A 23,292-nucleotide genomic window follows, 5' to 3' on the forward strand; every position below is an offset into this window, starting at 1 on the left:
AGTACATAAAAGGGCAAGAGAATAAATGGATCAGGTTTCAGAAAAGCAATACTTTTCCATATCTTCTCCGTGGATTGTCACCTTGTTGTGTTGGAGAAGCTTGCATGGTCCTGAGATCCCGAGAGCAATGCCGTCTGGAGCTATGCTCCTCGTAGGGTCACCCATGGCGGTAAGGTCGAGGGTGAGGTCCCTGACAAAGAACAATCCAACCAAGACTTCAACGGTGGAACAGGCAGACGAAGTTACTTCAAACTCAACGGCTGTGAAGGCGGATGAAGGCTGCAACAAATCCATCAGCTCCAATCGTCGTGGTTTCCATGCCATTGGAATCAGTTGGTTGATTTGCGAAGTATCGTGTGCTTCTTGGAGTGCAACATCAAGTACACGTTAAACAAATACACGTACAGGCATCTTCGCTCTGTGGGCCACTTGATCAACAGAACAAAGACCATCATCCTCGACCTCGAGGGATAGCCATGACAATGACGTTCCCATATTCTTGTGGATATCCTATTCTTAATTTTGCAAATCCACATGTAAATGTACATACGGACATTGTACATTACATCACAGTTGTGTGAATTTAACATAAAAACTTGAAAGAAATCCAATCACAAAGACGAGAAAATCTGCAGATGCTGGAAATCCAAGCTACACACACAAAATGCTGGAGGAACGCAACAGGCCAGGCAGCATCTATGGAAAAGACTATAGTCCAAGTTTCAGGCTGAGTCCCTTTAGCAGTACTGGAGAAAAAAAGATGGAGCAGATTTAAAAGGTGGGGGGAGGGGAGGGAGAAACACAAGGTGATAGGTGAAATCTGGAGGGGGGAGGGATGAAGTAAAGTTGATTGGTGAAAGAGATACAGGGCTAGAGACGGGGGAATATGATAGAAGAGGACAGAAGCCATGAAAGAAAGAAAAGTGGGGAAAAGAGGGAGGCTACCCAGATGGAATACAAGGTGTTTTTTGTCCAACAGTAGAGGAGGCCGTGGATTGACATATCGGAATGAAAATGGGAAGTGGACCACTGAAATTGTACTTTTATGTCATAACTGAAATTGATTTTTCCCAAAAACAAAATGGATCATCATCTCCCTCAGTTGGGTTGAGTTATAGATTCCTGATATATTTCTTCCCTCCACCCTCCTTAAACTATCTGTGAAATTCAGCACTGTTTTTATTTTTGGTCTCTAACTTGACAGATTGTCCAGTCAGCATCACTTACCTCAACAGAATCATTGTTGGTGAGATCAACAACCACAGGTTCAGAGGATTCACAGGTTAGGTCAACTACCTCACCACCTGTCAGGACCAGACACAGCAGCTTTATTAATACACTGTCAGGTTTAATTATATTCTTAAACATTGTCTTATGATGAAAGAATGTAAATAGATTCAGAATTAGAATCAGGTTTAATATCACTGGCATATATCATGAAATTTTGTCATTTTGTGGCAGCAGTGGATTGCAATACATAACAATAAAAATCTATAAATTACAATCATAAGTCTATATCAAAAATAAATAGAGAAGGAAAAATTGAGGGAGTGCTCATGGACTCATTGCCCATTCAGAAATCTGATGGTGGAGGGGAAGCAATGAGTGTGTGTCTTCAGTCTCCTGTATCTCCCTCCTGATGGTAGGAATGAGAAGAAGGCTTGTCCTTGATGATGAGGGTCCGTAATGATGGATGCCACCTTTTTGAAGCATCACCTTTTGATGGTGTCCTGGACAGTGGGGAGGCTGGTGCCCGTGATGGATCTGGCTGAGTTTCCAACTTTCTGCAGCCTTTTCTGATCCTGTGCAGTGGCCCCACCTCACCAGACGGTGATACAACCATAGAAATTTGTGTGTCATGGGTGACATACCATGCCTCCTCTAACTCCTAATGAAATACAGCTAACAAGAAGAAATCTGCAGATATTGGAAATCCAAGTAACACATACAAACTGCTGGAAGAACTCAACAGGCCAGGCAGCATTAATGGAAAAGAGTACAGTTGACGTTTCAGACCAAGACCTCTCGGCAAGACACCAGCATAAAATATAGCTGCCGTATTGGTCTCTTTATAGTTGCATTGATATTTTGTGCCCAGGACAGATGTTCAGAGATATTGACATGCAGGAACTTGAAACTGCTCGCCCTTTCCACTGCTGATCCCTCGGTGAGGACTGATGTGAGTTCCCTTGGCTTACCCTTCCTGAAGCTCACATATTTAAGGCTGATTTATACTTCTGCGCCAACTCGATGCCGTAAGTACAGCGTCGCCGCGAACCCTACACAGAGCCTACGCGGATCCCTACACCATAGCCTGACGCGCACCTCTCCCAAAATGTAACTACGCGTCGCGGCAACTGTGATTGGTCCGCTTGGTAGCATCACATTTCCTCCTACGCTGTAATAGCTTCTCACTGGCCGACTGAAGGGAAGAGAAGGAACTCTGGCTGCAATGCTTTCCATAAAGCTTTACAGACCTCCGAAATTATGGAGGACACATTTCGCTTTTACAAAAAAGGCGCTCGCTTTAAACTGGTTTAGCCCGAGAAAGACTACAATGACCATGATGCCTTGCGCGGCCAGGTGTGAGCGCATGCGCGACGTGCCGGAATTGCAGAGCGACGCAGACACACCAACGCACAAGTATAAATGCTCACAAGGTGCTTAGGCCACTTGTGTAGGTTACGGCATCAAGTGGACGCACAAGTATAAATCAGCCTTTATTCTTATACCACATAAAGGCTGCTCCTATAAACAGCCCCCTCACACAGCACAAGGTTTCATCTCCTAAACTACAGCAGGTATGTTTTATTAAACCTAATGTGCTTAGGTGAGTTTACACAGGAAATCTTATTTTCAGATAACTTCATGTGAGCAATGCAATTCTAGGAAGAGTGAACCACCTCATTTTGTCACCATTTCTCATTGGGTCAGATTCAAGTCCTAATTCAAAAAGGTAAGTACATTGTTGGTCTCATGGATTAGCATTACGAGGGACTCTTCCACATTCACTTGGATGAGAATTTAAAGCATGTCCTTTTCAGATATCGAGATAACACTTACAGGCCCTGCCTTGGCAAATATTTATCCCTCTAATACTGTCAATAAAGCAGAATTGCATCACATCTGACATAAGCTAAAAGACCATAAGATATTGGAGCAAAATTAGGCCATTTGGCCCATCGAGTCTGCTCCACCATTTCATCATGGCTGATCCAATTTTCCTCTCAGCCCCAATCTCCTGTCTTCTCCCTGTATCCCTTCATGCCCTGATCAATCAAGAATTTATCAACCTCTGCCTTAAATATACATAAAGACTTGGCCTCCTCAGCTGCCTGTTGGATTCCACAGATTCACCCCTCTCTGGCCCAAGAAATTCCTCATCTCCGTTCTAAAAGGACTCCCCTCTATTCTTATTCTGAGGCTGTATCCTCTGGTCCTAAGACTCTCTGACCACTGGAAATATCCTCTCCACATCTACTCTATTTTAAGGCCTTTCAATAGGTTTCACTACTTGATAGGTTTTAATGAAGTCACCCCTCATTTTTCTGAATTCCAGTGAAAACAGGCCCAGAACCATCAAAATAGCCATTCAATCCTGTAATCATTTTCATGAACCTCCTTTGGACCCTCTCCAGTTTCAGCACATCCTTTTCATGATAAAGGGCCCAAAACTGTTCACAATACTCCGTGAAGCCTCATCAGTACTTTATGAAGTCTCAACATTACATCCTAGCTTTTATATTCTTGTCCTGTTGAACTGAGTGCTAACATTGCACTTGCCTTCCTCACCACAGACTCCATCTGCAAATTAACCTTTAGGGAATCCTGCACAAGGACTCCCAAGACCCTTTGCAGCTCAGAATTTTGTATTTTCTCTCCTTTTGGAAAATAGTCAACCCTTTTATTTCTTTTAGTAAAGTGCATGATCAGTACACTTCCTAACACCGTATTCCACTTGTCATTTCTTTGCCCATTCTCCAAATTTGTCTAAGCCTTTCAACTTCCTCAAAACTACCTGCCCTTCCACCTATTTTCATTTCGTCTACAAAGTTTGCAACAAAGTTATCAATTCCATCATCCAAATAATGACATATAACGTAAAAAGAATCGGACCCAACACAGATCCCTGTGACTTCTTTGGTTTCCTCTGGGTGCAAAGGTTTCCTCCCACATTCCAAAGGCTTAGTAAGTTGAAGGCATGCTATGTTAGCACCGGAAGCATGGCAACACTTATGGGATGTCCCAGCATATTCACAGACTGTGTTGGTCATTGGTGTCAATGACATATTTCTCTGTGTGCTTCAACATAAAATGACAAATACAGCTGATTGTTCTCTTTTTTTTTGGAGTGTTAGAGGTTAAAAGCTAATCTGATAGAGGTGTATTAATTTATGAGAGGCAGAGAAAGGGCAGACAGAGTCTTGTGGCCAGCAAGATGCCGGAGAGCACAGGTTTAAGGTGAGAGGGAACAAGTTCAATGAAGATTTCTGCGGCAAGTTTCTTTTTGTTTTACAGAGAATGGTAGGTGCCCAGAACACACCTCAAGGGAAAGTGGCATGATAGTGATGTTCAAGAGCAAGTTATTCAAGTTATTAAAAAGACACATGAATAGTTGGGGAATATCAACAGGTTCAGGCAGGAGAGCAGTTTAAAATTGGCATGAGGTTTGGCACTGACAGTATGGGTGAAGGGCCTGTTCCTACTCTGCACTGATCTGTGAAATGCATGCTAGCCTGTGGGCTCTTCCTGTGCACTCATTGATTGTTCTTCCTCTTATAAAGCACCAAAAACAGATCTTGGGGTCCAGAGGATACAGAAATGGTTAAAAAGCAAGTCAAAGATACACAGTCCTCTCTCTCAACCTCTGCACGACTTCAAGAATAAAAACTCTACCCTCATTTTCTATATAATCTCAAGAATGATACTGGAATACTCCAATTGCATTTGGAAAGCAGAGGCATCATTTAGATTATGAGGACACACAGTCCTCTTTTATTGTCATTTAGTAATGCATGCACTAAGAAATGATACATTATTTCCTCCGGTGTGATATCACAAAACACAGGACAGACCAAGACTGAAAAAACTGACAAAACCACATCATTTAGTGAAAGAATATTTAGAGGATTGTTTTTAAATTTATTGAGATACAGCGTGGAACACGCCCTTCTGACCCTTCGAGCCATGCTGCCACCAACCCCCGATTTAACCCAGCCTAAGCATGAGACAATTTAAAATGACCAATTAACCTACTAACCCGCACGTCTTTGGACTGTGGTGGAAACCAGAACACCCGGGAGAAACCCACATGACCATGGGGAAGAATGTAAAACTCCATACAGACAATGGTGGGAAATGAACCCAAGTCACTGATACTGTAAAGTGCTGTGCTAACCACTACACTATCGTGTATGATAAGGAAGGTAGGAGGTATTTTTATGCCAAGTCATCAAAAACTGTAACAAATAAAATAGTTACTTGCTGAATCAAGCAGAATGTGTCTGGTATGTTAACTCAATATGGAGAATTGAGCCCAACAACATAAAACTGTTCTAGGGAGCAGTAGACAGACTCATAACTCAATAGGAGCAGGATTTTCTGACAGGTTAACTGAAGTGGGAATAAGTTCAGATGGAATGTAAATGGTGCACAGGCTGGATGAGTTGAATGATCTGCTTCGGTGGTAGAAGTTCTGTACAAAGGTGCATTGCCAATGCAGTTCAGATCTATTCACAGTTGCAAGAAAAAGTTTGTGAATCCTTTGCAATTACCTGCTGTTCTTCATTAATCACTCATAAAATGTGGTCTGATCTTCATCTAAGTCACAATAATAAACAAACACAATCTGTCTAAACTAATAAGACACTAACAATTATACTTCTTCTCATCAATACTGAGTACACCATTTAAACAATCATGGGCGAGGTTCAAATAAGTACGTGACCCTCAGGGGTAATGCCTTATACAAAAGCTATTTAGAGTCAGCTGTTCCAATCAATGAGATGAGATTGGAGGTGTGGGTTGTAGATGTGCCCTGACCTATAAAAAAGACGCATAAAGCCAGGTTACTGACGGCCTGCTCTTCTTGGGAAACAACAGGAATTCTGCAGATGCTGGAAATTCAAGCAACATACATCAAAGTTGCTGGTGAACGCAGCAGGCCAGGCAGCATCTATAGGAAGAAGCGCAGTCGACGTTTCAGGCCGAGACCCTTCGTCAGGACTAGTCCTGACGAAGGGTCTCGGCCTGAAACGTCGACTGCGCTTCTTCCTATAGATGCTGCCTGGCCTGCTGCGTTCACCAGCAACTTTGATGTATGCTTCTTGGGAAAGATCTGTTTACGTGCAGCATGCCTCAATCAAGACAATTTTCAGAGGACCAGAGAAGAATTGTGGAGCCGCTTGAATCTGGAAAAGGCTACCAATGCATTTCTAGAGACAGGGGTGTTCATCAGTCCATCGTTAGAGAATTGTCTACAAATGGAAGAAGTTCAGTACCGATGCTACTCTCCCTCGGAGTGGGCATCCGGCAAAGATCACAACAAGAACACAATGTGCAATGCTGAAGGAGGTGAAAAAGAACCCAATGGTAACAGCAGAAGATGGCAGAAATCTCTAGAACTTGTTCAAGACTGTATTCATGTGTCCACTATAAGAGAAAAACTCTGATCAAGAATGGTTTTCACGGAAGGACACCATGGACAGTGCTCTCCAAAAAAAAGACATCGCTGCACGTCTCAAGTTTGGAAAAGACCACCTGAATGTTCCAAATGTTTCTGGGAGAATGGTCTGTGGTCAGATGACACGAAAGCTGAACTTGTTGGCAGAAACTGCGCACACAAAAGGGCACTACATGCCAACATCAAAACCTCAACCCAGCTGTGAAACACGGTGGAAGGAGCATCATGGTTTGGGGCTGCTTTGCTGCCTCAGGGCCTGGACAGCTTGCAATTGTTGAGGGAACAATGAATTCAAAATTCTATCAAGACATTTTATAGGAGAATGTCAAGATAGCAGTGTCATCTGAAGCTTAATAGAAGTTAGATGATGCAATAACAGAATGATCCAAAACACAAGAGTCAGTCAACAACATAATGATTTAAAAAGAATAAAGTTTGTGTTTTGGAATGGCTGGCTCCAAGTCCGGACCTTATCCCAATTGAGATGCTGTGGCATGACCTGAAGAGGGCTGTTCCTGTGAGTTATCCCAGAAATATTGATGAACTGAAACAGTTTTGTATGGAGGAATGGTCTAAAATTCCTCCTTGCCATTGTGCAGGCCTGGTCAGCAGCTACAGGAAACACTGGTGGAGGTTATTACTGCTAAAGGAGGCTCTACCAGTTATTAAATGCAAGTGTTCACATACTTTTTCCAGCCTGGACTGTGAATGATTAAACAATGTCCAATAAAGACAAGAAAAGTACAATTGTTTGTGTGTTACTAATTTAGGTGGATTGTGTTTGTCTATTGTTGTGACTCATATGAAGATCAGCCCATATTTCATGAATTATTAATGTAGAAAACAAGGTAATTGCAAACTACAAATCAATTAAAACAAATTGTATTAACAATTTTTTTCTTCTAACTGGATATATTCACAATGTATATGTGGGCACATGGCCAAGTGGTTAAGGCAGTCGACTAGCGACCTGAAGGTAGTGAGTTTGAGCTCACTAGGCAGCGTGTTGTGTCCTTGAGCAAGGCACTTAACCACACAGTGCTCTGCGACGACACTGGTGCCAAGCTGTATCAGCCCTTGCCCTTCCCTTGGACAACATCGGTGTCATGGAGAGGAGAGACTTGCAACATGGACAACTTTTATACAACCTTGCCCAGGCCTGCGCCCTGGAGAGTGAAGACTTTCCAGGCGCAGATCCATGGTCTTGCAAGACTAACGGATGCTTTTAATTTATGTATATATGCATATTTCATTCAATATCTGTAATTTAACCTCATACTTATTTTTATACAATTCTTTATGTTGAATGTTGGTTTTTGTTGTCACGCCAATACAACACAGCAAATTCCCAATCCATGTAAATTTATATGCCAAATAACAATGATTCGTTATCTATTTATTGGGTATGGACTTAAAGACAGATTCTCAGCATTCAACCCTATTTACCTCACAAATTCATTTTCTGTTTACTTTCCAGAATTTTCTTATTTTTAAAATTTCTATTCGGACCAGATTTCAGAATGTTCACTAGTATTTGATCGTCTTATTCAGTAACTGTTATGGGTTGCAGATGGATACTGTTTGATGCAGCTCAAATTATGGGCACTTCATTGTCAGCAAAATGAAAGACTCTCTCCATCTCCCCTTTCCATTTGTTTTGAACAAAACCACCTCTTTCATTTTCTTTAGCTCTTCCTGCTCATTAACTAACACACAGAAGACAGTCGTAACTGCCAATCTCTTACATTCAGTGAACAGGCATTTCTGCCTGAACTCCAAAAATACGAGTGGGAAAACTCTTTAATTACACTAATTACCAGCAGGTAAGACAAAAGTTAATGCAGCTGGTATTACGGTAGCTGGATTACAGTGCTCTGTAGGTGCTCATTAGTGTAAGATTATACCCAACACTTTTTAAATGCTGCTTCACTGAAGAGCAAATTCAACCACTGATAATAAGCATGCCCACAAGGCAGGTTTAATTTTGTGGAATAATCCGTTCTAGGTCAAGGCAAATTCTGAGGGGCTTTGAAGTAAATACCATAAACAGTAAGGTCAGGCAGCAGCAGGGGAGAGAAATGGGATTAGCATTTCAGTTTCATCATGGACACTGGTATCCCCACCATCTTCAAGGACATCTTCAAAACACAATGCCTCAAGAAGGTGGCATCCATTACTCAAGAAGGCGTCTTCTTTAGTGTTTGCTGCTTGTGTTGTTCTGTGGAGCATTGTTGGCATGCTGTGTCAAGTGCCAGAATGTGTGGCAACGCTTACTGGCCTCCTTAGGTATCAACTCAAGTCACGTTTTATTGTCATTTCGACCGTAACTGCTGGTACAGCACACAGTAAAAACGAGAGAACGTTTTTCAGGACCATGGTGCTACATGAAACAATACAAAAACTACACTGAACTACGTAAAACAACACAAAAACTACACTAGACTACGGACCTCCCCAGGACTGCATAAAGTACACAGAACAGTGCAGGCATTACAATAAATAATAAACAAGACAATAGGCACAGCGGAGGTTGGTAGTCCGATGGCTTGGGGAAAAAAAAACTGTTACATAAATAAACAGCTGAATGGCGGTGTCCGGGATTCCGTCCGTTTCTGTACTCCTGCCGAGTATTTCGTTGGAGTCGGATGTAGTCCAACTTAATGTCCAGTGGAGAGCAAAATGGACGGGACAGTAAGCCGGCTAGGGCTTGCTTTTTTCCTGGCACGGACTCCTGCCCGCTCGCCTCGCTTCCAACTTCCTCTCACACCCCTTACGACGTCCCCACCTCCGGCCACTGGCATCAGGCAACTCCAAGGACTGCGGGCCTGATTCTCTCAGCAAGTCGAGGTCGCGCAATTTAACCAGCAGATCTTCATGAAGGCTTGTTTTTGGGCAATCCCTGTATTGTAGCAGTATCTGGCAATGGTAGATAGTCGCTCTGTTATCCATTGTCCTAAACCCTAATTGTGCCTTAAAATTAAATTAAAAAACTAAATTAAAGTAGCACCAGATCCGAAAGGCCGCTGCTGCCGTGCCACACCGCCTGTATGCCGGTTGTTTACGCAAATGGTGGATTTCACTGTATGTTTTGAAGTACCTGTGATAAGTAAATCTGAATCAGACCCTCACCATCCAGGACAAGCCCTCTTCTCAGTACTGCCATCAAGGTGGTGGTCATCATCATCATCAGGTGCCATGCCCAGTATGAGCTTAGACTGCCACAGCCCACACACTCCTGTTTCGGGTCAAGTGGATCAATTCATTGGTATTCATTTCCAATTCTCTTGCTGCTGTCTCCATCATCATTTGTCTTTGTCTTCCTCTTGCTTTCTTCCCTTCAATCTTTCCCATAATTACCGTGCATTCTAACTCCTCTTTCCTAATCACATGTCCAATGAAGTCACGTTGCCTCTTTATGACTCATACATTATTTCTCTTTTTGTGTTTGCTCTATTCATGACAACCTCGTTAGATATTCATTTCATCCATGATATTCTTTGCATCCTCCTCAAAAACCACATCTCTGCTGCTACAATTCGTTTCCTCGTGTTACTAGATATTGTCCAACATTCTGAGCCATATAACATAACTGGATAAACATAACATTTCAGTACTCTGAGGCGGGTTGTCATGCGTAGTTTAGTGTTGGTCAGTATACTCTTCATTCTCGTAAAGGTGTCTTTTGCCATCCCTATTCTTCTTTTGATGTCCATGTCGCACCTGCCATCTGATGTTACCCAGCTTCCTAAGTAGCAAAAGTTCTGTACTTGTTTTGTCTTCCCCATTTATACTCAGCCTGCAGATAGGATTCTCCTTCTTTTTGGATATCACCATACATTCTGCCTTTTTGCAATTGATAGCTAGACCCACTTTTGCACTTTCTTCAACAATTATATCAATTAAGTTTTGTAGTTCTTCCTCCGTACTTGCAATTAACACAGTGTCATCTGTATATCTGAAATTATTGGTTTTCACCACCAACCTTGATTCCCAAGATGTCTCTTACTTTTTGTAATATTGTTTCACTGTACACATTAAATAAATCAGGGGAGAAAACACACCCTTGTCTAACGCCTCTCTTGATTTTCGTAAACTGACTCACTTCTCCATCTATTCTTACTGCAGTAGCTTGTTCCCAGTACAGAATCTAGATCTAGAGTTTTCTGTAATATTTCAAATAACTTATTGTGCTTCATTTTATCAAATGCTTTTGTGTAGTCGATAAAACAAACAAATCTTTTTGCACTTGAATAGCTTGTTCTGATAGTATCCTTAACATCAATATTGCATTTCTTTGTCTTTCACAAAACCACATTGTTCTTTGCTTATTTCAGCTTGTATCTTACTTTTAGCTCTTGCCATCAAAATTCTTAGAAGTATCTTGGTGATATGACTCATTAAATTTATGGTCCTATGTAATTCACATTCTATTGCTCCAGCTTTCTTAGGAAGAGTGATAAATACTGATTTTTTCATCTCTTCCGGTATTATTCCAGTCTCATGAACGTCATTGATTAAATCAGTAAGTTCTATCAGGACCTGCTGCCCTTCCTTTCTTCATCTTATTTATTGCATTACGAACTTCAGATTTTAAAATACTTGGACCTTCAATGTTTTTCTTAATTTCCGGTTTTCCGCCTTGATCGTCTTCAAACAATTCCTGAATATACTCAGTCCATCTGTTCATAATCTCATCTTTTTCCATGATAATGGTACCGTCCTTTGCTTTCAAACATCCATCTGAAGAACAGAGGAGCTTTTTACCAGTGATATTCTTGATTTGTTGATGTTACCTTTTTGGATCAGTAATAGGGAATCTTTCTATTTGCTCACATACCTGGTTTAACCATTCTTCTTTGGCTTTTTAACATAAGCTTTTAACTTTTTTATCTAAGGGCTTATATTCTATAGCAGTGGTCTCCAACCACCGGGCCGCAAAGCATGTACTACCGGGCCGCGAGGAAACGATATGAGTCAGCTGCACCTTTCCTCATTCCCTGCCACACCCCCTGTTGAACTTTAACGCACGCGAGGTCATCAGTGACCCAAGACGTGCAAAGGAATGGGTCCGTGACCCATTTGTGAAAGTTTCCGGTGAATCTTCCATGTCAGCGCGGGAAGAAGATCAACTCCTCGAGCTTGCAGATGATGGTGGCCTGAAAAGTATGTTTGACATAACATCTCTGCCGGCATTCTGGATCAAAGTCAAGGCTGAATATCCTGAGATAGCCACGAAAGCACTGAAAACGTTGCTTCCATTTCCAACATCATATTGCTGTGGAGCAGAGTTTTCTGCAATGAAGGCAACAAAAACTAAATTGCGGAATAGACTAGACATAAGGAACCCCCTTCGAGTATCGCTGTCTCCCATCACCCCTCGATGGGACAGTCATGTTGCAGGAAAACAAGCCCAGGGCTCCCACTGATTCAGCAATATTGGTGTGTTGCAATGATTTTATATGTTCATACGGGGGAAATATGCGCAGTGTGTTTGATATCTAAACGTTACTTAAAATGTTATGATGCTATTGACTTCAGTGGTCCCCAACCTCTGGGCTGCGAAGAATGCAGCGGTACAGCAGTAGCCGGAACGCACCGAGTGCATCTTTAAGAAAAAGCTGATATAAACAAGCTAACAGATTAGGTGCCGCCGGCACATAAATGTCGGCCTAGGTCAGAGGCGATTGCCGACTGCGTTGCCTATCAGGCAGGAAGATTGGAAAATGTGATAAATGAAATGGAAAAAGGTGGTGGTACAGGAGCCTAAAGATGCACAATGTTTTAGAACAGCTTCTTCTTTTCTGCCATCTGAACAGTCCATCAACACTACCTCACTTTGTTCTCTTTTTGCACGATTTATCCTTTTTATGACCCGGCTGGTGGCGTAGTGGCATCAGCGCTGGACTTTGGGATGAAAGGTTCAAATCCAGCCAGCCGGCTCCCCTGCACGCTTTCCATCCATGCTGGTGATCTCTTTGGAAACTCACCCGGCAGAAGGTAATGGCAAACCACTGCTGTAACTTGCCTCGTACGCGGCTCCCCACTATGTCAGAGAGGCGTGGAGGGAAACTGTCCGCGAACCGGAGAAACTCCGGATGCGACGTACCTTTTTTCCTATCCCTTTTATACTCTGGCTGTAATTTATAATTTTTTTAATATATCTTGCACAGTACAGCCATGGCAAGACAAAAAAATTTTACGTGTCAATGACGATAAACCTGACTCAGATTGAAGACCCTTTACGTGTTAATTGTGAAAGTCTTCAATTTGAAGTGCCAATCTCATTTCTCCTTCCACAAACACTGCCTGACCGGCTGAATGCTTCCACCATTTTCTGCTTTTATTTCAGGTTTCCATTATCTTCAGCTGTTTTGATTTTGATTCTGAAGGTACGGAAATCCAGAATTAGTGGATAGCTTAAGAATAATGGGTCATCCATTTAAAATGGAAATAGGGAAGAATTTCTTTATTAAGATGGCTGACAATGTTTGTAATTCTCTACCTTGCAGAGCAATGGAACCAAAGTATCTGAGTAAATCATAAACAGAAGAGATTCTGCAGATGTTGGAAATCCAAAGTAACACACACAAAATGCTGGAGGAACTCAGCAGGTTGGGCAGCATCTATCTAGTACAATAAAGCGTCGACATTTTGGGCCGGGACCATCCTGATGAAGGGTCATGGCCCTAAACACCAACTCTTTATTCCTCTCCATAGATGCTTCCTGGTCTGCTGAGCTCCAGTATTTTATGTGTGTTACGTATGTGCGGACCAAGAGTCATGTTAGTAAAGGTACGCGCAGAGCAACTTGCGGTGTGGGTACGACGAACCAAGCCCGCTGAAAGAAAAATCATGTGCGTGACAGCCTGCAAGATGAACCACATCGGATCGATTGCAAGAATGTGGCAGGTGCACATCCAGCTGATCGATTCGCTGTGCAACCTATCAGCTGCATACACATCCACCATATTTTGGCAATCGATCTGATACAGTACAGTGTGTGTTACTCTTCTTAAGCAAACTAAGACCGGCGGACATCTGGGCCTTGGCATAATTGGAGGGGGAAATGAAATTGAGGTCAGCTTCTTACTGAATTGTGCAACAGGCTGTTCAGTCACATCATGCCCTTGTGGGCAACCCAAGCTCCCATTTCTCACCCAGGCCATTGGCTTCCATTGGCTTAAGTTCACCCATGGGAGATTGAGTGAAGATTTCCTGTGCTACTCACCAGTCTCGATGATGTCAGCTTGTGGCTCATCTGGTTCTGCCAATCTGTGACGGCGGCGTACTCTTCGGGACTGCTGAGAAGGCATCATCCTGCGTTTCCTGGGAGCCTAAAAATACAAAGCAAGCTAAGCTACAAGACTGTGTTATTTTTCTTTCCCTTCAACAGTGCAATTCTGACGAATACATGTTTGGCAGTAACTTTATACTAGCCTCAATATATACAAAATATCAATTTCCACATTGCGAGAAAGCATGCAGGAGGAACATACAGAAATGTTCACACAGTCAGTTATCAGATTCCCCTCTGCCATCAGAGTTCTGAATTGTACACTTTCACTTTTTCTTCTTTTTTGTTCTTTTTGCACTACTTATTCAGTTTATATATATATAAAGTGTCTGTGTGTGTGTGTGTGTGTGTGTGTGTGTGTGTGTGTGTATATAGTAATTGATAGTTTTTTATTACTATGCATTGTAATGTACTACTGTAGCATAACAATAAATTTCACAATATATGCCAGTGATATTAAACCCAATTGTGACTTGGAGACAAATTCAGAGTGCTACTTTAAAATAACTAGGATTAGTTTCTGGAAAATTGTCGGAAGTGTTAAAATGCTAATCCTTCACGATCTCTGTCTGACAAATGACCCCACCCACCCTTGACATTCTCTCTTCTTCCTCCTCCCACTGAGCAGACGATACAATAGCCTGAAAGCACATTCCAACAGGCTCAAAGACAGCTTCTATCCCACTATTATCAGACTCCTGTATGATGAGATGGACACTTGGCCTCACAGTCTACCTTGTTATGACCTTGTACTTTATCGTTCACCTGCACTCTGTAGCTTTTACACTTTATTCTGCAACCTTGTCCAACCTCTATACACGTGTAATGATTTGAGCTGCATGAACAGTGTGTAAAACAAGCTTTTCACTGTATCTCAGCATACATGACAATAATAAACCAATCTGGAATCTCTCAAGCTTGACAACGAAGCAGCAAGTGTCAGGGATAATGGGGGGGGGGGGGGATCTGCAGAGCATCAGACTGACTAAGCTGTGTCCCCACAGTTCAGTGCAATGGTCTTCTCTTTGTGATCTTCTACTCATTCACCTACATTACACTAAGAAGAGAGTACCACAATAAACAAGCAAGACACAAAATACTGGAGGAACTCCGTGGGTCAGTCAGTATCAATGGAGGGAAACAAACAGTCCATGTTTTGTTTTGAGACATTTCATCAGGACTGGGTCTTCAGTTGTGATGAAAATGCAGCCAAGGTCATAGAGAAATTTAGTGTGGGAGCTCTTTAAAATCAGAGGTAATTTAATTGTAAAAGGAGGGACATTGAGTGTACTGGTCACTAATAGGTAAATATCTGCAGGGATGAAATCACTGGTGCATTGAGAGGAGACAGAATAATTTGCTGTGATTTAGAATACAGTAAATAGCTGAGAAAAACAAATGCATTAAATCTGATTTTAACAGATCAGGAAAAAATATTCAGATATTGGGAAAAGTCAGAAGAGTGGGTCTTATTGAGTAGTTTAAAGAGAGATAGCACAGGCAATGTGGGCTGAATGGCCTTTCCCATGCTTTGATCCCATGAACTTGGCAAGCAGCTTTTGTATTTAACTAACAATGCCTGCTGTAGTCTTAGACAAAGCAACAACTCTGGGAAAGGGAATGCACATGAGAAGAGCTGATGCAGCAGTGAAGTAGTTCACAATTGTAAGGGAGACCCTGTAGATGTGTGAGGCTGTACGTTTTTAGCACGGACTGATTTCTAATGTTTACTGTTTCTACTCAGAGATCCACACTTTAAGCAAGTAAATTCATGTAACATGTATACATACATTATAAAGAATGTAGACCATAAGACACAGGAGTAGAATTAAGTCATTCGGCCTATCAAGTCTGCTCCTCCATTCAATCATGGCTGATTTACTATCCCTCTCAATCCCATTCTCCTGCCTTCTCCCGGTAATCTTTGACACCCTGACTAATCAAGAACCTATCAATCCCTGCTTTAAATTTCCCCAAAGACTTGGCTTCCACAGACACCTATGGCAATGAATTCCACAGATTCACCACCATCTGGTTCTAGACTCCCCACGGCAGCAAACACCCTCTCTATATCCATTCTATCTAGGCTGTTCAATATTTGACAGGTTTCAATGAGGTTCTTCTCTCCCCCCCACCCCCATTCTTCTAAATTCCATTGAGTACAGACCCAGAGCCATCCAATGCTCCTCATACATTAACCCTTTCTTTCCTGGAATCATTCTCGTGAACATCCTCTGGACCCTCTCCAATGCCAGCATATCCTTCTTCCAATAAGGGGCCCAAAACTGTTCATGATTCCGTAGGTGCTGTCTGACCAATGCCTTATAAAGCCTCAGCATCACAACCTTACTTTTACATTCTTGTTCTCTCAAATTAATGTGAACATTGCATTTGTCTTCCTGACTCAACCTGCAATTAGAGAATCCTGCAAAAGGGCTCCCAAGTCCCCTTGCACCTCTGATTTCTGAATATGATACATGTTTAGAAAATAGCCTGATATGCACAGAGTCTTGTAAATGGTAAAATTTAGTACATAGCCATTGTACTAAAATGCGGTCAGTTTTTAAAAGATTTAAAGAATTGAGTAGCTTTAAACAGAAAAATGACAAGTGATGCATTTAGTAAGGACACTGTACTTGCACAAAATGATATCTTCAAAATGGGGGCGAGAGATGCAAATAGAAAAATCTAATGCAGCATATACACAAACAGGCAAAACCCAGACTGAGACAAATTCCTTTTCAGTTCTACACTCAATACAGCCCAGATGAGCAGTAAGTAATACCCTTCTAGTGCTACCAACATTCCATTTTTAAAAATTCGTTGGAACTCTGAGGGCGAACTAACCATCAGACTATTAGAAATGAAAATAAAATTGCTCTCCAAACTGACATTTTACTAGCTTACTACATGTTGACAAGATGCGTTGGCAAAATAATAGTGATACTCACATTTTGAGTGTGTAGCATGCAACCTATTAAAAGGACTGAATCTCTGAGGAGAACAGAGCAGCTTTGCAATACAGTGACCTGAAGCTCACCCCCAAATGAGTGGAGCTGCAGTAATTTTCATGAATAACCAAAGACTCCACTGCAAATCAGAGAGCTTTCAGGTCTGTTGCTCTGAGTTCTATGAGCCACTTGCAGGCAATGTTCAGTCCCATTTGCTCTACAGGTCTCAATTACTCAGCTTTCTGTCACTATTTTTTAAAAACATTTATTACTTCGGCAAATACTTAGACCACAATACACAGGAGCAAAATTAGGCCATTCAGCCCATCAATTCTGCTTGGCCATTCCATCATAGCTGATTTACTATCCTTCTTGACCCCATTCTCCTGTCTTCTTCATATAGCCTTTGACACCTTTACTAATCAAGAACCTATCAGCCTCCGGTTTAAATTTGCCCATGACTGGGCCTCCACAGTCGGTCCATGGCAATAAATTCCACAGATTCATCACCTGCAGGCTCAAGAAATTCCTCATCTCTGTTCGAAAGGAATATCCTGTATTCTGAGGCTGTGTGTTCTGGCGCTAGACACTCCCCCTTTAGAGGAAACATCCTTTCCATGTCCACTTTATCCGGTCCTTCCAATATTCGATAGGTTTCAATGAGATCCCCCCTCATTCTTCTCAACTCCATCAACACAGGCCAGGCCTTGAGCCATCAAATGCTCTTCCTATGTGTAACTGCACTACTCAAAGTGTGTCACTGCACTATTGTTTTATATTGGATGAGGAAGGAAGGAAACTACAAAATTCACAATGTATATAACCCCACCTAAGAAATGGCAAACCTTATCACCTTATGTTTTTATTTAAATTATTAAGACAAAGTATAAAGCTCAGCTGCGAAGTTAACTCTCAGGCTAAGCTACTGACTGTACTTACTGTGCTCATTGTGTTTTGAAATTTTAATTAAGACAGAGGTTGAGATGATTTTAAAAGCTTTTCATCAGTTATGGTCCAGGGATGCCTTCCAACACAACGCTTAACTTCTGGTTAGCCACATTTCTTCTGTCTGTAGATAAAACGGATCCAGGTTTCCTTAATTTATGTTAAGCATCAAAATGTCCTTTTGCTCTGTCAGGTGAAATTCAGTATTTTGGTAAAACTGGAAAGGCTTTAGAAGAGGCAATCTACCAGAACGATGCGCAGCAGGACAGGAAATGGGGAGACATGCTGCATTGGAAAGAAAGAAAAAACTTTCATTTATCTAGAACTTTTCAGAAACTTGAAATGTCCCAAAGGACTTTACTGCCAATGAACTTTGCAAGTGTAAAAGTAAAGGCATCCGTTAGTCTTGCGAGACCATGGATCTGCGCCTGGGAAGTCTTCACTCTCCAGGGCGCAGGCCTGGGCAAGGTTGTATGGAAGACCAGCAGTTGCCTATGCTGCAAGTCTCCCCTCTCCACGACACCAATGTTGTCCAAGGGAAAGGCATTAGGACCCATACAGCTGGGCACCAGTGTTGTCGCAGAGTAATGTGTGATTAAGTGCCTTGCTCAAGGACACAACACGTTCCCTCGGCTGGGGCTCGAACTCACGACCTTCAGATCGCTAGTCCAATGCTCAGAAAGAGCAGCAGAACTATTACTTCAGATCTGTTTTAATCACATGGCTTGAGGGACAAAAATGCAGCAGAACAGGAAGAGAGTTCTCCAACATGTCCATGAAATGTGACGTGGTATTTCAGGAAGACTACCTGGGTATCACTGAGTCAGATTTTACTTTGGGATGTCAGCTGACAGAGGACTTAATTCTCTGGAATGTAGTGGATTGAGGGATGATCTGACAGAGGAGCATCAAACGATATATCATCTTTTTTCTCTGGTGGGGGGTACATAAAAAATAGAGAGGATAGGCTTCAGATTGGAGATGCAAGGTCTGTAAGGGATATCAAAGCTTCGTCACACAACTTCATTGACCATCCAGGAATCATTATTAGCAACATCTGAAAGCCATCTAGATAAGTCCAGAAGTAGGAGAAGTTTTGAGGGCTTAGGGCCAAATGCAGGCATGGAATGAACCCACAACTTTCACATTCAGAAATGAAGCATGTTAACACAGATTCACAGCTGATCGATTTTGGGAGGCATTTCTTGATAACGACAGCATCAGGACTATTTGCAATACCGTAATGCACTGCGTTACACTAAATTACATGGTGTGAATGTTAATCAGGAAATTCTACAAATAGAGGCTGGGAACTTCCTAAAATGGAATGAGAAGGGGAAGGAAATCGTGGAAGAGAAATACATTTATTATCCTCCTCACAGGATAACAGCAATTACCTAGAACACCACGGGAAAGAGATCACCTGCTGTCCAAAGTAGCACCATAACTAAAAGGCACACAAAATTGGCTACGACAGCAAAGTAGCAAAGATAAGCAGCATCAAAACATGAAAAATGTGAGAGCGGAGCCAGAAGACACACAGGGGGGAAATGTGCACCTGTAAGGCATCCACTTATTTAATACTTCTCCTCAGATAACAGGTTTAAACAAATTAATTCAACATTTCAATAGATGGGTTGAATATTTGGAGAATAAAGCAAGATTTGGCAAAACCTTCTATTTCAAACTTCAACAACCGCCAAGATACACAAATCATTCACCTCAAGCCTATCCATTATTCAATCTATGCTCATCAATCCCATTTACTTATTGAACTTCAATCTACAACCCATTGAATTTACTGTTGGCTGAAATTTTTAACCAAATTGGCTCTAGATTCCTGCACCCAACACTGCCTGCAGAAGCTAGCTCAGTTACAACAGCAATTTCAGCTGGGAAACTTGTGTCTATAACTCGCATAGCCAACGTTTCGGGCCAAAGCCCGAAACGTCAACTGTACTTTTTTTCCCATAGATGCTGCCTGGCCTGCTGAGTTCCTCCAGCATCTTGTATGTGTTTCTTGGATTTCCAGCACCTGCAAATTTTCTCTTGTCTATAATTTGTCCTGCTTGCTACAGATAAGCTATTTGTTAATGTGTAATTGTACATCAAACATGTCAGGATTAGATAAAGGCACTAAGTTTTTAGCAATCACCTTTTCAACCAACCTAAAACAATGTGCATTGACAGAGAACAGTACCCCTTAAGCCCACCATGTTGTGCCGAATTCTGAACTCATTCCAAGATCAATCTAACCCTTCCCTCCCACACAGCACTCCATTTCACTTTCATCCATGTGCCAAAGAATCTCTTAAATGTCTATGGTGCATCTGCCTCTACCACCTCTTCTGACAGACCATTCCACAAACTCACCAAAAAATACCTCTGACATCCCCTGTATACTTTCCTCCAATCACCTTAAAATTATATCTCCTATGAGCCATTGCTATCCTGGGAAAAAGGCACCAGGCTGTCCACTCTACCTTTGCCTCTTATCTACTTCTAGTAAGTCTTCTCTCAACCTCCAAAGAGTTAAGTCCTAGTTCGCTCTGCCTTTCCTTATGAAACATGTTCTCTAATCTCGCAGCATCCTGGGAAATCTCCTACACACTAAAGCTTCTACATCCTTCCTGTGATGAGACAGCCGGAACGGAAAACAATACTCCAAGTGTGTAGTTAATTAGCCCTCCCCCAATTAAAAAAAAACTTCCCAATACCATCTGCTCCTTCTCTTATCTAAGGAGATCTCAAGGTGTACTCACTGTCTCCGAAATGCTTACCCACAAAGCGATCACTTTGCAAAGGAATGTTAAGTTAATTAAATACTATTGCAGCACTTTTCTTTTGGAATTTCAGAAATACAACAGATATTTTACATCCAACAAAACGTCACACACAGCACAGCTTTCAGGGCCGTCTTTCCATTCAAGCAAAAGAATTGGTGGAAATTAACTGAAATATAACGTGGATGATATAACAGGAACTGTTCTACTCTTCAAAAAGCATCACTCGACAGATGAGTGAAGTCTTTTAATACCAAGGCTTCAAATGATGGGTGCAATGTCCCCTTACACCTAGGTCAACCATTCTATGAGACGGTGGCTAAACTCTTGCAAACCACTTTCCTGAAACAGCCATTTATCCTTCGATTTCACTACTGCCTATAAATCTAAACCTGGGTGGAAAATGCTCATTGGACGGGGAACGATTCGCAAAACTTCACTACCCAAGGGCAAATAAATTTCTCCATATTGCTGTCTTGAACAGCTACAGTACATTCTTACTCCAGCATCCAGCTGTGTTTGAATCCATTTTACCACTGTTTTAAACAACTCCTGAAACACTAGGCAGGTGATAGGGATAACCTCCAACTCCACACAGTTAGAAGCTTAGAGCTGACGACAGAACTGACCCAGGTAACAATTGGCATCTTGTTTGGGCCCCAAGGGAAAAATGAGTAGCCAAACTATTTGGATACTCCACGAAAAATGTATAAAAATCACACAGCAATACCTTGTTTTCACTACATAAAACGGTGCACTATAGCTTCACCTTCATTATAATACACAGGATTATGTCACAATCTGTCTCTAAGGTCACTCTTGTTGCTCAATTACCCCTTCAAGCTTGTCAATCTCATCAGGGCAAAGCAGTGCATTTCTTTAGGAGGTGGGTCAGGAACAGTCTGGAGGACTATCCCGCACAACATATTCTGTCCTAAAACTTCAGCTACTTTCAGATCTCCAAATGAAATTTGCTTTCCAAATGAAATCAGAATCAGAATCAGGTTTCATATCCTTGGTATATAGTACTACACAAAAGTCTTTGGCACATATATATAGCTATCGCGTTGCATACTTTCGTACGGTACTGCATTTGTCAACAGGAAGCAGAGAGTGAGTTTGTAAATGATGTTGGGAATGGTGAGGGTGGAGGGCCATGGGTGGGGTCTGGCACAGGTGGCAGAGAGGGAGTGCCAGGGGCAGGGTGAGCAGAGACACCAGGCAAAGTCATCGGATTCCAAACAATTGGTTTATTAATCATTACAGAATGTCTCTCAGGTGCTTCCTACTCCCTCCCCTCTCCTTTTCCCAAACATGATTCAAAGGGTTCAGAGGGTTCAAAGGAGGTTCACAAAAATGATTCCAAGTTTGAACAGCTTGTCACATGAAGAGCACTTGATGGCTCCAGGCCTGTATCCACAGGAGTTCAGAAGAATGAGGGGTGACCTCATTGAAACCTATCGAATAGTGAAAGGCATAGGTAGACTGGATGTGAAGAGGATGTTTCCTATTGTGGGCGAGTCCAAGACCAGAGGACACAGCCTCAGAATAGAGTGTTTCCTATTAGGATAGAGATGAGGAGGAATTACTTTTGCCAGAGAATGGTGAATCTGTGGAATTCGCGGCCACAGGCAGCTGTGGAGGCCAAGTCCGTTTGTATGTTTAAGGCGGAGGTTGACAGATTCTTGATTGAGGAGATACAGGGGAGAAGGAAGAAGATTGGGGCTGAGAGGAAAAATGGATCAGCCATGATGAAATGGCACAGCAGACTTGATGGGCCAAATTTCTGCTCTTATCATCTTATGATTCCCCTCTCCCTGCCCCCTTCCCACTCTCAGTCCACAATAAAGGCCCATATCAAAATCAGTTTCATCATCACTCACATACGTCATGAAATACACTTTTTTTTCAACAGCAGTACAGCAATATACCAAATTACTACAGCACTGTGCAGGTCTTGAACTCCCAAGACACATACAACTGAGACTTCTGCACAGTACTATATGTTGTTTTGCAGAACAAGTACATTGCAATACACATTTAAAAATATATATATATTAAAAAAGTAGTGCAAAAAGAGAAAAAATTAAAAATAGTGAGGTCATGTACATGGGTTCATCATCCATTCAGAAATCTTAAGGTGGAGGGGTAAAAGCTATTCCTACAAAGTTGAGTGGGGTCTTCAGGCTCTTGTACCTCCTCCTTGATGGGAGCAATGAGAAGGGAAGTTGTCCTGGGTGATGGAAGCTCTTAATAATGGATGCCATCTTTCTGAAGTAACACCTTCCTTGAAGCTGGGGAGGTTCATGCCCATGAAAGAGCTGGCTGAGTTTACAACTTTCTGCAGCTCTTTCAGGTCCTGTGCAGTGTCCTCACCACCGATCCCGCCCCCACCTCCATACCAGACACACCACTGAGCCATGTCCCGTCTCCAACATCATTGTGTACATGACATCCACATCAGCAATCCTGCCAGTTTTGAAGTTTCTAATTTTGGCAGGCTTTTAATTCTCACATTAACTACTCATGCTAATCCTAATCATCCAATGGTAATACTTGAGCAAAACATGACAAAAAAGGTAACAATTACATTGAGAAACCTCACCTAATTATCTCCTCTAAACTGATCCCCTGAAG

General features: G+C 42.0%; 1 protein-coding gene across 4 annotated transcripts in view; it reads right to left on the reverse strand.

The window, feature by feature from the left end:
* Window positions 1–23,292, reverse strand: part of rnf4 (ring finger protein 4) — a 57,509-nt gene that overhangs the window by 23,241 nt on the left and 10,976 nt on the right. For 3 of the 4 annotated variants that reach the window (XM_063049565.1, XM_063049563.1, XM_063049566.1), the window contains exons 2-4: window positions 17,867–18,157; window positions 13,911–14,016; window positions 1,228–1,304 (exon numbers count right to left, since the gene is read on the reverse strand). In XM_063049565.1, the coding sequence (XP_062905635.1) occupies window positions 1,228–1,304; window positions 13,911–14,016; window positions 17,867–17,875 (192 nt within the window). In that variant the 5' untranslated portion in view covers window positions 17,876–18,157. The remainder of the gene's footprint in view (window positions 1–1,227; window positions 1,305–13,910; window positions 14,017–17,866; window positions 18,158–23,292) is intronic. The other variant, XM_063049564.1, reaches the window with a different exon arrangement.

The sequence above is a fragment of the Mobula hypostoma genome, chromosome 5, assembly GCF_963921235.1.
Source record: "Mobula hypostoma chromosome 5, sMobHyp1.1, whole genome shotgun sequence".
Taxonomy (NCBI): Eukaryota; Metazoa; Chordata; class Chondrichthyes; order Myliobatiformes; family Myliobatidae; genus Mobula; species Mobula hypostoma.